Consider the following 19,661-nt stretch of genomic DNA (forward strand, 5'->3'; position numbering starts at 1 on the left):
CCGGTGCACGTTCTTGTCTTTTCTCCAAACTACAGCTGGTTTAGATGAGTTCACTGAGTGAGATGTGTGTGTGTGTGTGTGTGTGTGTGTGTGTGTGTGTGCACGCGTGCATGTGTGCGTGTGTGTATGTGTGGCCCAGGGTGCATATTTTGACCAATAAAATTACACTAAGTCTATTCGGGATGGCTTGGGTTTAAGATTATGCAAATTTTTGAATCCTTGAGTTCACCAAGACAATAGAAATGGATGGTAGAAGTGCATCTGTGTGTGTGTGTGTGTGTGTGCGTGTGTGCGCGTGAGAGAGAGAGAGAGAGAGAGAGAGAGAGAGAGAGAATGTTTGCAAGCCTGTTGGTGTTTTGCAAACCTCACATATTTGACTCAGGTTGAGCATGGAAAGATTTTGATGCTACTGTGTAAGTATTATTCTAGACGTCTTGATCAGAGGTTGCACACTGGGCTTATGCAGTGACACTCTAGACGTGCTGGCTATAAGCTGCTTTTCTACTGCTCTTAATTTGCTAGTAGTCTGTCACACGGGGATACACATAAGAGACAGAATAAACAGTCATTTGGGCTTGCCACGTTAATTCAAAGTTCGTTATCTTAAGACGAGCCTACAGTAGACAACTCGGCATTTCTGCTCTGTTAATCAGGTAGAGTTAGCAAATGTTCTTTGACATTAAAAAACTCAAACTGTAGAAAAACCCAATGCAAATAAGAATTCCAGTATATCTAAGTTTCAGTATTTGAGTTTGTAACCCATCCCCCTCCCCTCCCATGACCAGTTAACCCTTTCAATACCTGTGTCAAACCTGGTATGTCTCATTGTCGACTTAGAGTATTGATTGACTGCGGACTAGCGCTTAGGCCATTGGTCCGCACGGTATTGGCCGTGCTTAAGTAAATCTCAGAGAGCATCTCTGAAGTATGTGCCAACACTTGCCCACATTTCATTTAACGTCTTTTTTTTTTTTTTACTTTATCACATTAATTTCGCTACAGAGGTACCGCGTTCGGTTGCCATGTTAACTCGACCATGATTTTTTTTTTTTAGTCCCGATTTAACTGTTAAACCTCGAGTCTTCTCTGAGGAGGGAGGAAGTAACTTTTCTCATGTGACGTCATTTGTTCTTTCCTTCCAGATTAATAAAGGGAGATAGAATCTTTTCAGCTCCAAGAGGTGTTTCTGGGAAAAATTAGCTTGGTTTGTTTATTTATAATAAAAGAGCATTGTATATAGTGCTTGAGCGTTTCATTAGTACAAGATGCGTTTGTTGTGTGCTCATATATCTCTGGGCAGTATTTCGGAAATGTTTGATTGCTTTGGCTTCCTGGAAAAAAAGCGCTTTGTCACGGATACAGGACTGATTGGACACGGCGAGACAGAGAAGCAATCGGATTAGTAGCTGATGCTTAGGCAAACCGTGCAGTAATCACGGATGACACGGTCGAAAATGAGTTCCGAAGGCTCCGAATGGAACTCATTTCCCCGCTGCCAGCTTAACTGGTCCTCGCGCTGTGATTTATTTATTTAATTTTTTTTTACCTTTCTCTCTTGCTGAGGATTCCAGTTGACTGTTAATTTACAGATTAATTAGCCACGAAGAGAGACTGTCACGAGTAAACGGTCCGTACCGTAATTTGAGTCATCGCTTTATTTATTGCGCTCTCATTTGTCTGTGACATTACAAAGACATTTGAAGAAAAGAGAAGGTACACGTTTTCTTTTCGTTCAAAGAGGCGGGACCAAGTTAAACTAGGTGATAGAGGCCCGTTGTTCTGTTGGCAAGAGAGACAATACAGTAGGAAGCCCTTTCCTCGGTGCCCTGTACTGTTATTCGCTCCGTCTTTCTCCGGCCCAACTGACGCCCTGCGCGGCGTTTCTAGGTCATACAGCTCGTTTATGAATAATAAAGAGTGTGGTTTAAAGGGAATTATTTATAGTGTCAAAACAGCAAACGCTAGAGCGGGCTCCCATTCCTATTCTCTCTCTCTTTCTCTCTCTCTCTCTCTGTCTGTAACTGACTTGGGGTTGAAACTGTGCTTGAGTCAGGCCCTGTCCTCAACGTGGTCCCTGACAGGACGGGTCGTATGGTGGTGAATCAACTGCTTGTCATTGGTTGGCTGCAGGACAGGAAGCAGACTGAGCGAACGCTGCAATAAGAAAAGCATCGTGTTCCACAATTGCATCGTGGCCACTGGACAGGCAGATCTCTGTTTACAACAAACATTAGAAAGAAACAAGAGAATGCTATATTTCTGAGTAGGTGCTATAGCTTTTGAAGTCCCTAGGCAGCATACAAAATTCGTACTGATTGTTATTTATCCATAAATAAATTTACTACCCGTTTGTGCCACGTTGGAGACACATTTACCAAAATGTACTTTTTTTTTCTTAAGCCTTTAATCAATAAAGCAACTACCGAGAACAGCAAGATCCATGAACTACATTTCATTTCAAAAGCTTGAACTTGTACTGGGACAAGTTCATGAGGTCTGCCAGAGGGAACTAAAGAGTTAGTCATTATATTGGCATCCTCCTTAGACAGGCATCACTTACTGGGGTTTAAACAGTAGCCTTCTGTAGTCTGTAAGTTTGTGATGGTGTCTTTTACAAAACACGGATACATATGTTTAGATTCCGTCGATTTAGATATGTCCAAAACATTATAAAAAAACCTCTGAGCCATAAACATGACAAATAATGACACGTGCGATTTCTTGATATACTTTTGATGAATTGAAAGCTGACTTTTAAACTTTAAGATGGTGAAGTACTGACTCAAAGATCCTTTTTAAAGGTGCTTCATAAGTTGCTGAATTTCTGGTTAGCTGGTACAGAATGTTAACCTCATAGTAATGGCTAATGCTGAGGTCCGCGTGATCGTAAGATTGAAAAATCAACCTTGCCTCAAGATTCGGTCAATTCAGATGTACTTTTGTTCAAATTATAGGGAAATTTTGCTCAAAGACCAAAAAAAAAAGAGGATAGCATGAGTAAAAGATACTGTGTATTTCGTTTATTAATGTGAATACTCTTTCTTTTTTTTTTCATATAGTTGTGTACATAGGCCACATTATCTGATCTCAGTCACCGTTTAAAGCTGATTAACGAGTCGAATTAATGACTGCAGTGACGAGGACAGCCCCTGGATTAGGAGATTTCTGACACACACCTCTCTCTCTCTCTCCCTCTCACACGCATACACATGCACACACACACACACACACATTTCACACACTCTCTGGGTCAAGCCTGCTGGCCTCCCTCACAATACAATGATCTAAATGAAGATGAAGGAGATTATCTCTTTCCCTCTGTAACCCTCTTTAAACACGTTTCAGACTTTCCCAGATTAATCTTATTGACCTTCCTCTGTGGTCCTGAATCTGTTGCTGCGATCGTTTTGTTATAGGCGAATTCATCTCTGCTTCTTTGCCTGTGTTAACATGACAGAATATTCTAGAATCGCTTGTGGATCTTCTCTTGCTGCTAATAGATGTTGTTGTCATCGTTACTGGCTGGTGGCAGGCGTTTTTTGTAACCTACCTGTTAAGACTCCTATCTCCTCTGCTAAGCCACGATGTCTTACAAGGATGCTTGCACCCCCCCCCCCCCCCTTTCTTGTGTGTGTATTTAAACTTTACTCTGAGGCTTCTGGCTGTTCTGTGTTTCTGGGTTGTAGTCCAGTCTCCTAGCCAGAGCACCTGCCTTCTTTGCCCTTTGTGAGGCTTTTCTGTGCCTTGGCGTCATGCTACGTCGCTAGCACACTACCCCTCCTGCGCGTCTGAGCACTAGCATGATTGTTTAGACAGTGTCTGGTTTTGGCTTAAGTCTCCCGGGGGAATTTCAGAGAGAGAGAGAGAGAGACAGAGAGACACACTGGCTGAAGTTTCAGCCTTTCTCCATGTTCAGTGTCAGTATCATGGTGGTCGGCCAATTTTCTCCATCAGCGACACCCGTATTCTCCCCTCAAGGTCAGCCTGAGGGAGAGAGAGAGAGAAAGAGAGAGAGAGAGAAGGAAAGAGAGAATAGAAGTAGCAGGATGGACACAAGCCTTTTTCCTAAAGTCTAAGTAGAAACAGAGCTAATTTTGGGCCCAGAAATCTCTGCATATCATTGGAGTGCTGTTTTCTTGAGAAATATTCTTTGGATTGGTTGCTCGGGGAAATGTAAAAAAAAGAAAGAAAAAAAAAATTAAAACTCGAGTTAGCAAATCTGCATCATTTCACTGTTGTTTCGCCAGAGGTTGTCTGGGCTCATATTGATTAGCAGGTTTGTGTGTGGTCTCTGCAGAGACAAATTATGCATGTTTTTTTTTTAAAACGCTGTAAACTGATGGACTCGGCGCGTTCTTAGCATCAGGCAGATTGTCTGAGGGAAAAAAAGAAACCAAGAAAAAACGCAGAGCTGTTCCTTTGCGGAAACCCACGGAGATGGTGACTGTTTGCACGAAGCAGTACTAGCACGTACTGTAGCTAATGGTAGGGATCCTTCTGTCCAACCATTTGTCTCCCGAAGCGGTGTAACACAACACTCCCACTCACCGCTTTACAGTAATAAGGCGAACGGGTTAGAGGCGTCGGTAATGAGCTTGAGCTACGTAAAAAATGACCTCCGCAAGTGAGGAGATAAAAACAAGGCAGTTGGTGCCATCAGCTCCTCTCTTTGAAATCCTCCAAAAAACGTCTTCCTCTCAATGTTTGGTTACTATTATTGTCGGTAGGAGAGAATTAACAGGGGCAGTCTCATTTGAGTGTTACAATGGTCACGGAAACAGCAGTTAAGCTTATGCTACAAACTAAGGGGGGAAAAGACTAACAAGTAGAGTGCTATATTTTTATCACTCCCACGCGGTAAACCCTCGATGACAGACGATAATAACGGTTCCGACTCTGAGCTAACGGCAACCTTGACCTGCGATGCACCGCCGCGGCCTTACACGATGAGAGTCAAGAGCAAAACGCTTTTAGCAATGCACTTCAGCGTTGAATCAACGATATTAAAAAAAAAAAGAAGAAGGGTCACTTTGAGCTACAAAACCCCCCCCTGAAAACCAACCAAGCAGTTCCCAGTGACAGCGACTGTGTGACTAGTTTATGGATTGTGGCTGTTTTTGCTCTTAACGTTTGTGGAACCACTTGAACCTTGGCATCCTCCACAGTGCTGTTGATATATATGTTTACTGTTGAATACATCTGGAGTATTTTAATGTATTTTTGCGCACTGATCTAGTATTAATCATACAGTGCTTGTCCTCAGCTATGCAAATTGCAATACACAGAGCCGGTATTCGAAAGATTTGGTGCAATGGGGTTATCGTGTGTTTTTCTAAATGGTTTAAACTGTAATCCTAATTTACAATCTCTCTCTCTCTCTTTCTCCTTCTGATTTCTCCTTTGCAGGGCAATATATACATATGAGGGAGACAGTAATGACTTGACACTGGCATCATCAGGAGGTATGGAAAAAAATTATTTCTATTCTGAATATACACAACCTACAGAACGTCCCAGTTTCAGCTCTGTTCACACTTTTCATACTGTTCCACTGATTTCAGCTCGATACACGCTGTTAACAGTGCAATACATTTCAGTATTATTCACACTGTCTACACTGTCCAAACAATTTTAGGTCTCTGAACACTGCCAATGCAATGTGTTTCATTTTGGTTCTACTTACACAATCTACACGGTCCATTCCAATCCAGTTCGGTTCACTTCAATTCAGTATAGTGTGCACAGCTCAATTCACTTCAAATCAACAAAATCCAGTTCACTTCAGCACTGTCCACACCGTCACACTATCCAACAAATTCTGGTGTAGTTTGCGGCCTTAACTTCTTTGATTGCCAAAATCTTTAAAGCCAGATCAGCTCGTTTGAGAACAGTGCATATTTTGAGGTTGAAGTATTAGCATTTTGTTTTTAATGTCACGGTACACTAGCCGACACTGGCCTCTATGAAGTACTGCGCTGTATTCCGTATATGGTATCGTACTGTGTGGTAACTACAGGCGTATGCGCACGGTCGTACACTGTGAATTCATTCATATTTACGTGTTTCAAACATTTAAACTTAAAATTCCGCCCAGAGTTACAAGGAAAGATCTTTTCTTTCCGAAGGAAGTGTTCGCGTAGCGTGCTCACGTAGATTCGTTTAAAGCGGAACCGACTCTGCTGATCCTAATTTTGGATATAATTTAGATTTACTTGAAGATTTAGGGGTTTCTTTTTCGAAGTGCCACCGGCCGCGCTGCCACTTCGCCCTCTGAAAACGCCTCCTGTCGTCTCTGTTTTGGTTTATTTGTTCAGTATGAGTGGATTTCCTCTCCCCGTGTCTCTGGGGAACGTTTCCGAAAGCTGTAATTTAGCAATAATGAGTCAATGCTTGACTCGGAAAAAGTCGTCAGAGAGGCCGTGATTATTAGCTCTACAGTGGCCGGTGAGACTGACATGTATTGTTGTTTGGGATGAGAAAGTCTGTTGGTTTGTTTGTTTGTTTGTTGTGTGCTGCACTTTTAATATCAGTTTTTAAGAACTGGGTGGGACAATGTGTTTACCCTCGTCTTTCCTATGTAATCTTCCTTATCTCTGCTGTAGAAACCACAACAACCCTTTATACTAGATGGAGAGCCTGTCTGACTACACGCACGCACGCACGCACACACACACACACACACACTCTCTTACTGAGGGACAAATTTGTGATGACTTGCTACATTGCAACAGGAAACCACACCTGCATTTTTTTTTTTATTTTTCTTGACACGGAAAATCTGGAAAACCACGAAAAGAGTCATTCTCTTGTCCCTTTGATTGACAGACGGTGGACTGGCGGAGATCACCGTGACCTTCGACAATGCTCGCATCATGTACGGTTTTTGCAGTCTGAAGGATCCAGCTGCCGCGTTGCCACGCTACATCCTCATCAACTGGGTAAGAGATTCGGACGCAAGACGCCGACACCTGTATCAAATACTCTGTGCTAAATCTGTCTCATGTTAGCGGAGCTAAGCGGAGCTACGTTCGGTCATTCATTTCTGTGACCGAGCGTTTGAGTTGGCTGTTAGCAAGAACGTCGCTATGTTTATCGGCAAGGACGCAAACGGGGTAACTGTGAAAAGGTCGCTCCATACATGCGAAATGACAGCTTCATTCCCGTTAGTCAATATCCATTTTGAGGTTGTCATTGCTCGAATCTGCATGATGTCACAGGCTACGGTGTCTGGAGTCATGGAAAATTTTGGGGGATTTTTCTATAATTCTCCCAGAATAGTCTCGCCTGTAGTTTGTGCGTGAATTAAAAATGTTTCGCCATTCAAACCCGACGCTTGAGTTTAAAATCTGAATGCCCCTTTTTTCCATAGAGCTTTGTATGGATCTACCGTTTCTATTACAATTCATTATTATGTCCTTTTTTCTTTTCGGTCGCCACAATCAGGGAGTATTGTTTCTGATTTGATATAACTGAATGTACGTTAATCACCTGGATGTAGCGAGATCTCTGTGGCATTATTTCTGTTGTTATTACATGACCACAGCCTGAATAGACCACACTCAGCAACAACAATACTCGGAGTGGGAAACGTGTAAAGACGTGTAATATATATATAGATATAAATATGCGTGTGCGCATGTGTGCGAAGCAGAGAGATTCATTTCCTTGCAATCCAGTCTCGTTATGGATTTTGGATGTTTTCGTGCAGCGAAGCCTGTTGTGTAATAATATAATTGTATTACTGTATTACTTGCTGGTGTAGTATTAGTGAGTTCCCAAGCTTGTGGGGTATCCAATGAAACAGGATTTCTCAGCTGGCTCGGTAACTTCTGCCAATGGTCAAACCTGTCACAGCTGCTCAGGAACACTCCTACTGGACGGTCTTGACTCTTTTGGCCCAAGTGGTCCGGCTGACTGAGAGAGAACTGCTGTTTTTAGGATTATCATTCTCACTGTCTCATGAATAATGAATATGTATGTAAGAATGTGTGTGTATATAAGTACGTGTGTGTGTGTGTGTGTGTGTGTGTGTGTGTGTGTGTGTGCATGTGTTTCTTTTGTTTAGGTTGGTGAGGACGTTCCCGACGCCAGGAAGTGTGCCTGTGCCAGTCATGTAGCCACCATCGCCGAATTTTTCCAGGTTGGCATCCCCATAGTAACAAAACAGTGTTCCTCTTTAACTCCCATTTTAAATTCCAGTGGCTTCCAGTACACACCCAGACACACTCAGTTTCCCAAACTGTGATCAGATTTGCCATCTTTATCATTCCATACAGTTTCCCACAGGACGGAGGTTCAGTTAGCATACGGGCTTACCATTTTACTTTCCCACAGTTGGGTCAAAGTAGAAGTCAGATTATAAATATACTACAACGCTGATTGTAAAGCAGGCAAATGAACTCATCAGACCAGTTGAGACTCAGTTTTTTTTTAACGAAAAACGAAAAGTGGTATGCAGATGTGTTCCGTCTCAAGTGACGACGCAAAGTTTAATTGCCGATTTAACGGGCGTGCGCTCCCCTTCGCCTCAGCGCAAAAAAAAAAAAAGCGACAAAAAAAAGAATAAAAAAACCAAAATTGGCTAACAACTCGTTAGAGAAGAGTTCTTGCCGATTAGGAGGTTTAGCTGTGTTCTCTGTGTGTGTGTTGCGTGCGGCGTTTTTGACGTGCGTAAATGCATTTAAAATGCAGCGATGCGGACTCTGTGCCCTGCTGTGCGGTCGAGAGTGAACCCAGAGAGACAGTGGGAGGAAGGCTGGCTTTAGACGAGCTTTGGTTTATGGGTAATATAACAGACAGCTGGTAGTACAGAGCGAAAGACATTCTTTTTTTCTTTTTTTCTTTTTACAGATGACTAATGCGTTCTTCAGGGGTTATTGTGTCGAAGGCGTACGTCTGTAGTAACGCGCTGAGTGGCGTTTCACTCATCTTTTCATCTGTTCTGTCTCTTCGGCGTTGGCGCGTGGGCGACCGAGAGAGCGAGGTAGAGAATGAGAAAATGGAAAGGAGAGAGTGGTTGAGAGAGACAGAGAGAGAGAGAGAAGGAAAAGAGTGGGAGATCGGAATAACCCTCCTGGAGAAAGAATAAAAGAGGCTACGAAGGATGAAGTAGCAATTGTGTGTGTGTGTGTGTGTGTGTGTGTGTGTGTGGTAGAGAGAGGTTAGGAGGAACAATGCGAGCTGGCAGACAGAAATTGATCTGAACAGGTCGTTGTCAGTCTCTTGGGCTGCTCTTTTCACCAGACATTTCAAAGGCACATTCGCTCTAGCACGATGTGTGATTAGGCTTAGATTAGACTTAGTGCAGAACAAACAGAACAGAATAGACATGACTTAGTGAATAAGAACATAACTGAGCGGACATGGTTTAGTGAAGAACAGACAGGACAGAGTGGACATGGCTCAGTGAAGAGTAGACAGGACAGAGTGGACATGTCTCAGTGAATAAGAGTATAACAGAGTAGATGTGTCTGAGTGAATAAGGTGTATAACAGAGCAGACATGTCAGTGAATAACAGACAGGACAGAGTGGACATAGCTCAGTGAATAAGAGTATAACAGAGTAGATGTGTCTGTGTGGATAAGGTGTATAACAGAGCAGACATGTCAGTGAATAACAGACAGGACAGACTGGACATAGCTCAGTGAATAAGAGTATAACAGAGTAGATGTGTCTGAGTGGATAAGAGTGTAATAGAGCGGACATGACTTAGTGAAGAACAGACAGGACAGAGTGGACATGGCTCAGTGAATAAGAGTATAACAGAGTAGATGTATCTGAGTGGATAAGGTGTGTAACAGAGCGGACATGACTTAGTGAAGAACAGACAGGACAGAGTGGACATGGCTCAGTGAATAAGAGTATAACAGAGTAGATGTGTCTGAGTAAATAAGGTGTATAACAGAGCGGACATGACTTAGTGAAGAACAAACAGGACAGAGTGGACATGGCTCAGTGAATAAGAGTATAACAGAGTAGATGTGTCTGAGTGGATAAGAGTATAACAGAGCGGACATGGCTTAGTGGATAAGAGTATAACAGAGTAGATGTGTCTGAGTGGATAAGAGTATAACAGAGCGCACATGGCTCAGTGGATAAGAGTATAACAGAGCAGATGTGTCTGAGTGGATAAGAGTGTAACAGAGTGGACATGGCTTAGTGGATAAGAGTATAACAGAGTAGATGTGTCTGAGTGGATAAGAGTGTAACAGAGCGGACATGGCTTAGTGGATAAGAGTATAACGGAGTAGATGTGTCTGAGTGGATAAGAGTATAACAGAGCGCACATGGCTCAGTGGATAAGAGTATAACAGAGCAAATGTGTCTGAGTGGATAAGAGTGTAACAGAGCGGACATGGCTTAGTGGATAAGAGTATAACCGAGTAGATGTGTCTGAGTGGATAAGAGTGTAACAGAGCGGACATGGCTTAGTGGATAAGAGTATAACAGAGTAGATGTGTCTGAGTGGATAAGAGTGTAACAGAGCGGACATGGCTTAGTGGATAAGAGTATAACAGAGTAGATGTGTCTGAGTGGATAAGAGTGTAACAGAGCGGACATGGCTTAGTGGATAAGAGTATAACAGAGTAGATGTGTCTGAGTGGATAAGAGTGTAACAGGGCGGACATGGCTTAGTGGATAAGAGTATAACAGAGTAGATGTGTCTGAGTGGATAAGAGTGTAACAGAGCGGACATGGCTTAGTGGATAAGAGTATAACAGAGTAGATGTGTCTGAGTGGGTAAGAGCAGGACAAAGTGGCCAATTCCCCCAAATACTGTGGGCTGTGTTTATGATTAAATGGCTTCTCACATAACTCATAGACATACACACACACACACACTCTCTCTCTCTCTTTCTCTTTCTCTTTCTCTCTCTGTATCTTTCTGTCCCATCATGAAACCAACATTCTATCTAGGACCTTTCTACATTACAGTGCTGAACTTCCAGAGTATTTTAGACTTTAACCTTTTCGTTCTATCTTCAGTATTTCTATAAAGTCTAAAGGATGTCACCATACACTGAAAACCGCTCATCTAACACATTCATATGTACATAATTATCTCAGTAGATCCGTTCCATAGCATTCTTTATGTTAGACTCATCCAGTGGTCATTTTTTGGAGTTGCTCAGGTTTTGTGATTGTACAGGCAGTCTCCACTGTCTCACACACGCACACGCACATGCACACGCACACGCACACGGAGCTCAGGTTCTCTCCCAGTTAATCCTGTCTCTGGCTGTTTTCCACACACGTCCAGTGTGAGGTCTGCAGGGCTGGTTTGTCAGTCTTGCTGCTCACACACTCCATTAGGAGCTCTGAAGGGGGGAAAAGTGGTATTCTGTGGCGACCAGCGAAGCCCCTTTTATTCACTGAAGCGTGCCCCGGTTGCTGGGGGATACGGTTGCCATTAGAAACACCGTGATTGACGTCTTTCTCACTCTCTCTCTCTCTTTCTCTCTCCCTCTCTCTGTCTCTCTCTCTCTGTTTTCTCTCTTTGCAGGGGGTTGATGTCATCGTGAATGCCAGCAGCATGGACGACATTGACCCCTCAGCCATTGGACAGAGACTGACCAATGGGATGGCCTCGGTGGCCAGCCCGGTCCTCAGCCGACTGAGAACGAGAGACGAGGAAACCACAGAGCACGTTGTACGTGATTGGTTCATTTTATCTTTTGGGGGTGGGATATAAGAGTGAAGTCAGTGAGGTGTAGAAGTATATACAGCTTGTTGAATAATGTGTGTGTGTGTGTGTGTGTGTGTGTGTGCGCGTGCATGCGTGCATGCGTGTGTGTGTATGTGTGTGTGTGAGAGAGAGAGAGAGAGAGAGAGAGAGACAGTCCTAACAGAGAGAGAAACATAAAAATCAGGTTGTCTGTAAAAGGCTGTTTATTAGTGTGAAGACGAACACATGGGGTCCTTGGCTGTTTTGAGAGGAAATGGCTCAAGTCTCCGTAGCTTCTCGCTACAGAGGAACTGAAACAATGTTGCTTTTCTACAAAGGGCCAAACAGCAAATGAGTCACTCATCTCCGAAATAGTCCAAATCCTTCCGCCTGTTTTTCCTCATGTTATCTGAATGACCTCCATGTGACCTTGCCGGGCCATTCACACACACGCACACACGCACACGCACACACACATTATGTTTGTTCAGATTAAGATCTGAGATAAAGCAGGTGATTTAAACACTAGTCATATTAACCCAGTTAATATTCCAGTATTCCAGGTTCATAGCATGTTTATGTCAGTAGGAATTTTATTAGGAGTTTTCTTCTCCTGAATTTTAGTTGAAGTTTATCAGGAGATTTCTTCACCAAGCACAGAAAGAGCTTTTGTTTCTTGGTGTCTGATACCACATACAAAGAAAAACAAAACAAACAAAAAAAAATCACTAAATAATACCCAAAATGGCTGGCACTCCACTCACTGCCTCCGTTGTGTGTCCTCAGGGCACGACCTACCAGAAAACGAACGCAGAGATCGAGATGAAGAAAATCAATAGAGAGGAATTCTGGGAACAGGCCAAGGTAGGAATCCAACTCCTGGAACGCTGACGCTAAGAGTTTGCCTTGAGCAAGGACTCTCGGTGGAGAGGTTTGGGGGGGGGGGCAGTGGTGGAGAAGGGAAGGGGGGGGGGGTGTGGGGGATTTTAGAGGGGAAGCAGACATGAATACCCTTAACACTCTGAGTGAATCAACACTGTTCCCTCACCCTATTGTTCTAACATTAGTGTAAATGTTGCAGTGCTCACTGTAAACTGTCCTAGTCCAAATCTGGGTCCCCGGTAGATTTGTTTGGTTTCGGTTTGCTGGTTTCTCGTTTTTTTTGTTGTTTTTTTAAAGGAACTCATTCTCATAAAGGTCCCATTCAAGTCACGAATCAAATAATAAATTAAAATAATGATAAAACAATAATAAACCAAATCATTTTGCTACTGTTAGGCCTCTATAGTCATGTAATGTGCATATCAGGTCATTAAAAAATTAAGATAGTTCTCTGCTCTGAAGAGCTGGTACTCTGCTCTTGGTCAGAACTTTATACGGGACTAGCTAGTTCTGTTTGATGTGAACTGAACAGTAACTGTAAGGTTTTGGATTTGAGGTTCTGCAGAGTGTGTGGATGGGGCTGAAGCCGACCTTTGTTTGGCGTCCGGTGGGCTTGGCTCGTTAACGAACCCAGCTGGTATTCGCCGGACAGATTGTAAAGTTTTTGGAATTTTAGAGTTTTCCACCCAATCGGCTTCATTCTTTCTCGAATTCACACTTAGAAGGCGGGGCTAAGAAAATCTGTGGGCTTTAGAGAATGTTGGTGCAGGTTATCGCCCAGGAAACATATAATCATATTTAGTGATGATATTTCTTTAAAAGGCGCATAGATGAGGGGAGAAAAAAGGTTGAAATGCTGAAGGTTAAAAAGATGTTTGTTTCCGGACACGTCTCGTTCCGCGATAGCGTGAGGAGGAGATGCGTAAGGAGGAGGAGAGGAGGAAGGCAGCGGAGGAGAGGCAGCGTTTCGAACAGGAGCGGATGGAGCTGGAACGAAAGCAGCAGGAGGAGAGAGAGAGGAGGTATCGCGAGAGAGAGCGACAGATTGAGGAACACCGGTAAGAACGGACGCATCATCGAACCTTAACACAGAGAACCTTAATCTCACTTTCACAGTAACTTACAGCGTGTGTGTGTGTGTGTGTGTGTGTGTGCGTGTGCGTGCGTGCGTGCGTGCGTATGTGTGTGTGTGTGGGGTGTGTTCGGTGTGTGTGTGTGTGTGTGTGCAGGAAGAAGATGCAGGAGGAAGAAGAAGCCAAAGAGAGGACACGGAACCAGCCTTTGATTGTAAGAGTGTGTGTGCTTTAACCAGTGCTACTAACCAGGTTTGATCTTTTATCGCTTACAAGAAATAAATGACCCTCAACACAACGCACAGTATTTTTTTGCTGATGATACAATTCAGCTCTGTAAGTGATTCTGTCTGGAAGACTGAGCAAGGGGGTGTGGCATCTGAGTTCGCTACAGTGGCAGATCTCTAAATGCTGATTTCATGCCCTGTTTTTATAGCAAATAAATTTCAGAGGGCACCAGATTTCAGAGGGCACCAGTGTGTCAGCTCCTCCAGCTGGTGGCTTCCTCATGTAAAACGGGACCTGCTGCCCCCTGGTGGTGGATTAAGGCACTGTTTCTCTCTCTGTTGTTACAGACGGAGCCCAGTTACGAAGAGTCCTCTCAAGAGAAGAAAGAGTCAGAGGTTGAGGTGAGTTAATGCTTAACGTTGTCCAGAAGGTGGCGCTATAGGCCTTTATGTCTAGGCTTGAACCCATGCTGTGGTTTGGTGGCATCTCTGTGTTGTTCTCCCAAAGCTAAGAAACGAGGGGAAAAATATTCAAGATGCTGGATGTCACAGAAATCTCGTAAAATTACCGGCCATTTTAACATGCCAAACAAATTAAATTATGAATTTTAGGTCTGTAGAATTGATGTCCGTTTAGTGAAGTCATGAGATTGAATTTTAATTTGATTTGGGCACATCTCACAGAGGCTATCATTGTTTTTTTTTTAAAGTGTAATTTAGTATAAATCAGAGTTTAATTCAGAATAAATCAGAATATAAATCAGAGTTTAATTCAGTATAAATCAAACAATTCCCCTCCCAATCAACACAACAAATCACAGCGCTACTAGATCACCAAACTGGCAGGCGATAGCATTTTCCAAAAATTCTGAATCGAGTTCGATCCCGTTAAGGTTGTGTCAGGAAAAAGGCTCCTTCGGAAACAGCGGATAATTTAGCAGACACGGGATTCCCAGCTGATGCGTGTGTACTCCGCGCGTACCCGCGTGTTCGGCCGTATGCAGGTGGTATTTTTAGGTGCGTGTGTTGAACGCTGCGCGGATGTGGGTCAGCTCGGCGTTCCGGAGTCGGGAGCGTCTCCGGAGGTTTCCCATCTGGGTCAGTGGGCTTTTCTTATCCGGGTCAGGAGGAACCTGTGTGAACGCGGCACTGGGCCAGAGTTGGTGAGATGGGTCACTCCACTCATCTGACTGACGTTAACGCATTTCGAATGTAAACATGGGATTCGGTCATTCGTTGTGTTGACGTAAACAAACCGGCGATTAATCATTTTGGGTTATATTATACGTCAGGTTACTGTTATGGTACTGTTAACGGAGAGTTTGAGTGTGGAATTACTGACATTCTGTATCTGTAAATATTTGTGTGAATAGTTTAAGTGTTTGTGGGAGCGATACTGGTTGTGACAGTTCTAATCTTTAATATGTGTGTATGTGTGTGTGTGTGTGTGTGTGTGTGTGTGTGTATTTGGAGCACAGAACATAGTTGTAGCTTAAAAAGGCTATTACCCAGGTGAATGAGAAATACATGTGTGTTGTAAGGAAAAACCTGAAGTTTTTTTTCCTCATCGCTGTCATGGTATCTTACCATCGTATTTCCAAATTCAGAAGTTTTAACAACTCTGAAGCCCAAACTGGGCTTGCGTTCCCGGTGTCATGTTTTTCCACTTGTTGTCGTTCTGTAATAAATACGCCGATACGTGTTTTTCGTTCTGTGGGATTATTTCCTTTATTTGGAACAAACGCGAACGAGCAGCTTCCTCCACAGTCACCTCTGTGTCCTCACCGCGGACACCGCGCTGTTACCAAATATGGTGTTTAGAGAGACGGAGAGAGAGAGTGGGAGTGACAGAAAAAGAGAAAAAAAACAACAACCCTGGGATTAAAATATTAAAATAGGCATATGTGGCATATTGTTTTTTAATTGAATTTGATTTGATTTGATTTGATTTGTAGGAAGCGGCTGCTATCATCGCCCAGAGGAGAGATAACCCGAGGGAATACTTCAAACAGAGAGAGAAAGCCATGGGTAACAGTGTGGACGTGTCTCCAGTCAGCACTCACAGGACCGGTAAGACTGCACCGGGGAAGATGGATAGGAGGAAGGATGAAGGGGGCGCGGGGGGTTGGGGGGGGTGTTGGGAGGAGGGAAATAGCGGGAAAGTGATGAATGGGTCGGAACTGTTGAACCCGCTAAGAAAAAAAAAACAACAAACTGCTCCTGTCCTGCCTTTTCTTTCGTCCACGTGTCGATTTTTGTCTTTTTTTGTGTGTGTGAACTGAGCAACAACGTTTAAGCCCTCTGGGGACTGTGTATGCGCCTCAAGGCATGATGGGACAAAAAAATCCTCTCTATACCCTCTGTATCGTGTCTGTCCGAAATGAAACTGAGAGAGAGAGAAAAAGAGAAAGAGAAAAAGAGAGAGAGAGAGAGAGAGAAGCTAAGGCAGGGGGGACAGAGAAAAACGAGTGCTGTGGAAAAAGAGAGAGAGAGAGAGAGAGAGAGGGGGATGTACTTTTGTATCAGAAGACCAGAGGGAGTGATTCCATCAGACACTTCAGAGGCGAGAAAGAACTGAAGGTGCTTTGTGTGAAAACAGGACGTGTAGAGAGGCAGCGGAGCTGATGAATGAAAGAGGACTATTTACAAGCCCGTTTATCTCTTGGACAGCGTTTCAGACTTTATTCGATATCAGACATCTAATCTGATATTCTTGTTAAGAGAGTTAATGATCAAAATGGCAGTCAGTTGCCGAATTGAAATATTAGGTATGAATGTTGAACTGCCACCTACTGTCGGAAATTGGTCATAACACCCGGCTGAATTACACAGTCTTTTGAAATATTCACACTAAATATCAAATATCGCACTAACAGCATTTTTATCCTTCTCTCTCTGTCTCTCTCTCTGTCTGTCTCTCTCTCTCTCTCTGTCTGCCTGTTTCTTTGCACAATCTTTTTGGTTCCCTGTTCATCCTTGTATTGCCTTTTTTTCCTTTCCACGTGTCTGCCTTGTAACGGTCACTATCCTGGATTTGCCTCTCCTGTCCTCATCATCATTCTGGACTGATCTCCTCACTGACCCCGGTTCAATCACCTCCTTTTGTCACCTCCTGCTTTTCCTTCTCCTTTCAACCACTGGACTTTTTTCATTAACCTGTCTTACCTTCGCTCTCTGTTTCTTTGTCCATCTTCAATTTCTTCACCGTCACCGCTTCTCCCTTGTCTGTGTGTGTGTGTGTGTGTGTGTGTGTGCGTGCGCGGGTGTCTGTGTGTGTCTCTGTGTGTGTGTATGTCTCTGTGTGTGTGTGTGTGTGCGTGTGTGCACGCGCATGTGTGCCTGCGCGCGCGTGTGTGCATGTGTGTGCGTGCACATGTGTCTGTGTGTGTGCATGTGCGTGCGTGCGTGCGTGCGCGGGTGTCTGTGTGTGTGTATGTCTGTGTGTCTGCGTGCGTGTGTGTGTGCACATGTGTGCCTGCGTGCGTGTGTGTGTGTCTGCGTGTGTGTGTGTGCGGGTGTCTGTGTGTGTGTATGTCTGTGTGTCTGTGTGTCTACGTGTGTGTGTGTGTGTGCATGTGTGCCTGCGTGCGTGTGTGTGTGTGTGTGTGTGTGCGTGCGTGTGTGTATGCCTGCGTGTGTGTGTGTCTGCGTGTGTGTGTGTGTGTGTCTGCGTGTGTGCGTGTGTGTGTGTCTGCGTGTGTCTGTGTCTGTGTGTGTGTGTATGTCTGTGTGCCTGCGTGCGTGTGCGTGTGTGTGTGTGTCTGCGTGTGTGTGTGTGTCGTCGGCGGGCCTTGTCTCCTGTCTGCCAGGCCGTTTGGACAGTCCGTTCTTGAAGCATCAGCAGTACAGTTCCCGTGATCCCAGCCCTCCCGTTACTCGCACCGCGCCTCACGGGCGCACGCAGCCGGGGGCTTCCGGTAGGTAGCGGACGGACAGAGCCGAAACCCGCTTCGCAAAACCCAGACCCACCCCCGTAGCTGACACTCACGCGCCCGCCCCTCCCCCCACCCCACTCTCCACACCCCAAAGCCCTCCTAAGACGATCCCTCGGCTCAAATGAAACACTTGCAGTGCACAGTGGCTGTAACCCAGTGCTTTTGTATTGACACCTCTCCTTGTGTCTCTGGTCTCTTGCCCAGAAGTCCTTTATTAGGCTTTCTATGAACCATAGACTGAGAGAGTCAAAGAACAGAACGAATCAAAGAAACTAAAAAAAAACCAAAAAAACCTCCCTTCATTTTAATGCAAAGAAGAGCTTTAGTTGTGTTCTTAGTCAAAGAGCTGTGCAAGTCAAAGAAACCCCAAGGCAAGTTCATTTGTATCCAGAATCTTATCTCAAGTCTTTGGTCTACCGCTTACTGAGTTTCATCACGCTCGCTGCTGTAGGTATGTGTGGGATAGACTTTACGGTTTGAATAATCGATTGAACCAGGTTTAGCCGGGACTTTCTGTCCCGGTCTTTCTAGCTTCCAGTTGCCCCATCGCCGTCCAAAACGGAATCACGCGCTCGTAGCGCGGTCGTAAAGAGCTGGCAGTCGAAGTCCCCATTCCTCTCACAGATTAGGTTACTCACTGAGCTCAATGGGCCGCTGTCATGTGAATTTCACAAGCGATTCAACTCCCGACAGCCCAAGAGCGAAGAAAAGGCAGAATTCCTTGATTTGGGCTCTCTTTCTGCCCTCTCGCCATTCCCCCCCCCCCCCCCACCTCCTTTTCACACAATCCAGCCGCTGCGTCATGTCTCGTACGTGAGCAGCTAGCACAAAGTCTGTTCTCACTCTCTCTTTCTCTCTCTCTCTCTCCCTCTCTCTCTCGTTCCTCGTTCTTTTCTTTTTCTCGGATTCTTAATTTCACTTTGGCACCAAAACCCATCGCTCACCTCTGCTCCCTTTTTTCAGTCTTGGGCTAATGAGAATTCCCCCTATTCTCCAACCCCCCCCCCCCCCTTTTTTTGTTTTCTCCCAAGATCCTCAGCTCAGTTAGTGGTCCTGTCTGTCGTAGGTGTTGTGTCCTTTGAGATGTGTGTGTTTTCTCTGTGAAAGTTTAAGCGGTGTGTGTGTTCGTGGTCTGTATAGCAAATGTACAGAAAGCTTAAAAAAAAAAAAAAAAAAGAGAAAGTAAAAAAAAAAAAAGAAGATTTGTGTATTCGGTTTAATTGTTTGTCGATTTAAAAAAACTGTCTCACGAATCTTGCACCCCCTTCCCCTCGTTTCTTGTACCTCCATCGCTCCTCACCCTGGACGCTGCGGGGCCTGTACACCTTCCCCTCGTCCTCCTGCGACCTGTGAGTGTCTGTGTGTGTGTGTGTGCCGGGGTTCTCCTGTGCTTACAGCGGCTCTGCCCACAGCCTTGTGTGTGTGTGTGTGTGTGATGTGAACCTGATGTTTCCTCAGGACGTTAAATGAAAGCCTTAGCTACATTACATCCATTCCCACTGGCTGTACTGTGTCTTCTCTGGCTTATGGTTTATCTACTTTATGGAAGCCGAGATACTTTCTCTTGCAGGACATTTTTGGAAGATGTGAATTGTTGCATGGATTTTTCTATATAACGGTGCTAGTACTGTATACACTGTTCTGTTTGGGTTGTGTTTTGGTGCTTATTCAGTGTCGTAAACATTCTTTGTCTCTTGCTAGACGTTGTTTCTTCTTTGGTGTCTGGAAATCGCTTCATCATTTTTTAGCTTGGTGACTTATTATACATTTATCGTTCCTTTTTGGTTTTTTATTAATTCATTCATCTTTTTTACCCTGACTTGTTGGGATTGGTGATGGTCTCGGTCTGTCAGTGTCCTGTCTTTGACTTCTTCACAT

At 44.3% G+C, this 19,661-nt stretch overlaps 1 protein-coding gene across 2 annotated transcripts in view; it reads left to right on the forward strand.

Moving 5' to 3' along the window:
• dbn1 (drebrin 1) overlaps positions 1–19,661 on the forward strand; it is a 59,366-nt gene that overhangs the window by 33,489 nt on the left and 6,216 nt on the right. Inside the window, exons 2-11 of one of the 2 annotated variants that reach the window (XM_030793211.1) lie at positions 5,407–5,462; positions 6,826–6,938; positions 8,066–8,140; positions 11,505–11,651; positions 12,453–12,530; positions 13,455–13,606; positions 13,778–13,835; positions 14,197–14,250; positions 15,804–15,918; positions 17,658–17,765. In XM_030793211.1, the coding sequence (XP_030649071.1) occupies positions 5,407–5,462; positions 6,826–6,938; positions 8,066–8,140; positions 11,505–11,651; positions 12,453–12,530; positions 13,455–13,606; positions 13,778–13,835; positions 14,197–14,250; positions 15,804–15,918; positions 17,658–17,765 (956 nt within the window). The remainder of the gene's footprint in view (positions 1–5,406; positions 5,463–6,825; positions 6,939–8,065; positions 8,141–11,504; positions 11,652–12,452; positions 12,531–13,454; positions 13,607–13,777; positions 13,836–14,196; positions 14,251–15,803; positions 15,919–17,657; positions 17,766–19,661) is intronic. The other variant, XM_030793212.1, reaches the window with a different exon arrangement.

The sequence above is a fragment of the Chanos chanos genome, chromosome 16 (assembly GCF_902362185.1).
Source record: "Chanos chanos chromosome 16, fChaCha1.1, whole genome shotgun sequence".
NCBI lineage: Eukaryota > Metazoa > Chordata > Actinopteri > Gonorynchiformes > Chanidae > Chanos > Chanos chanos.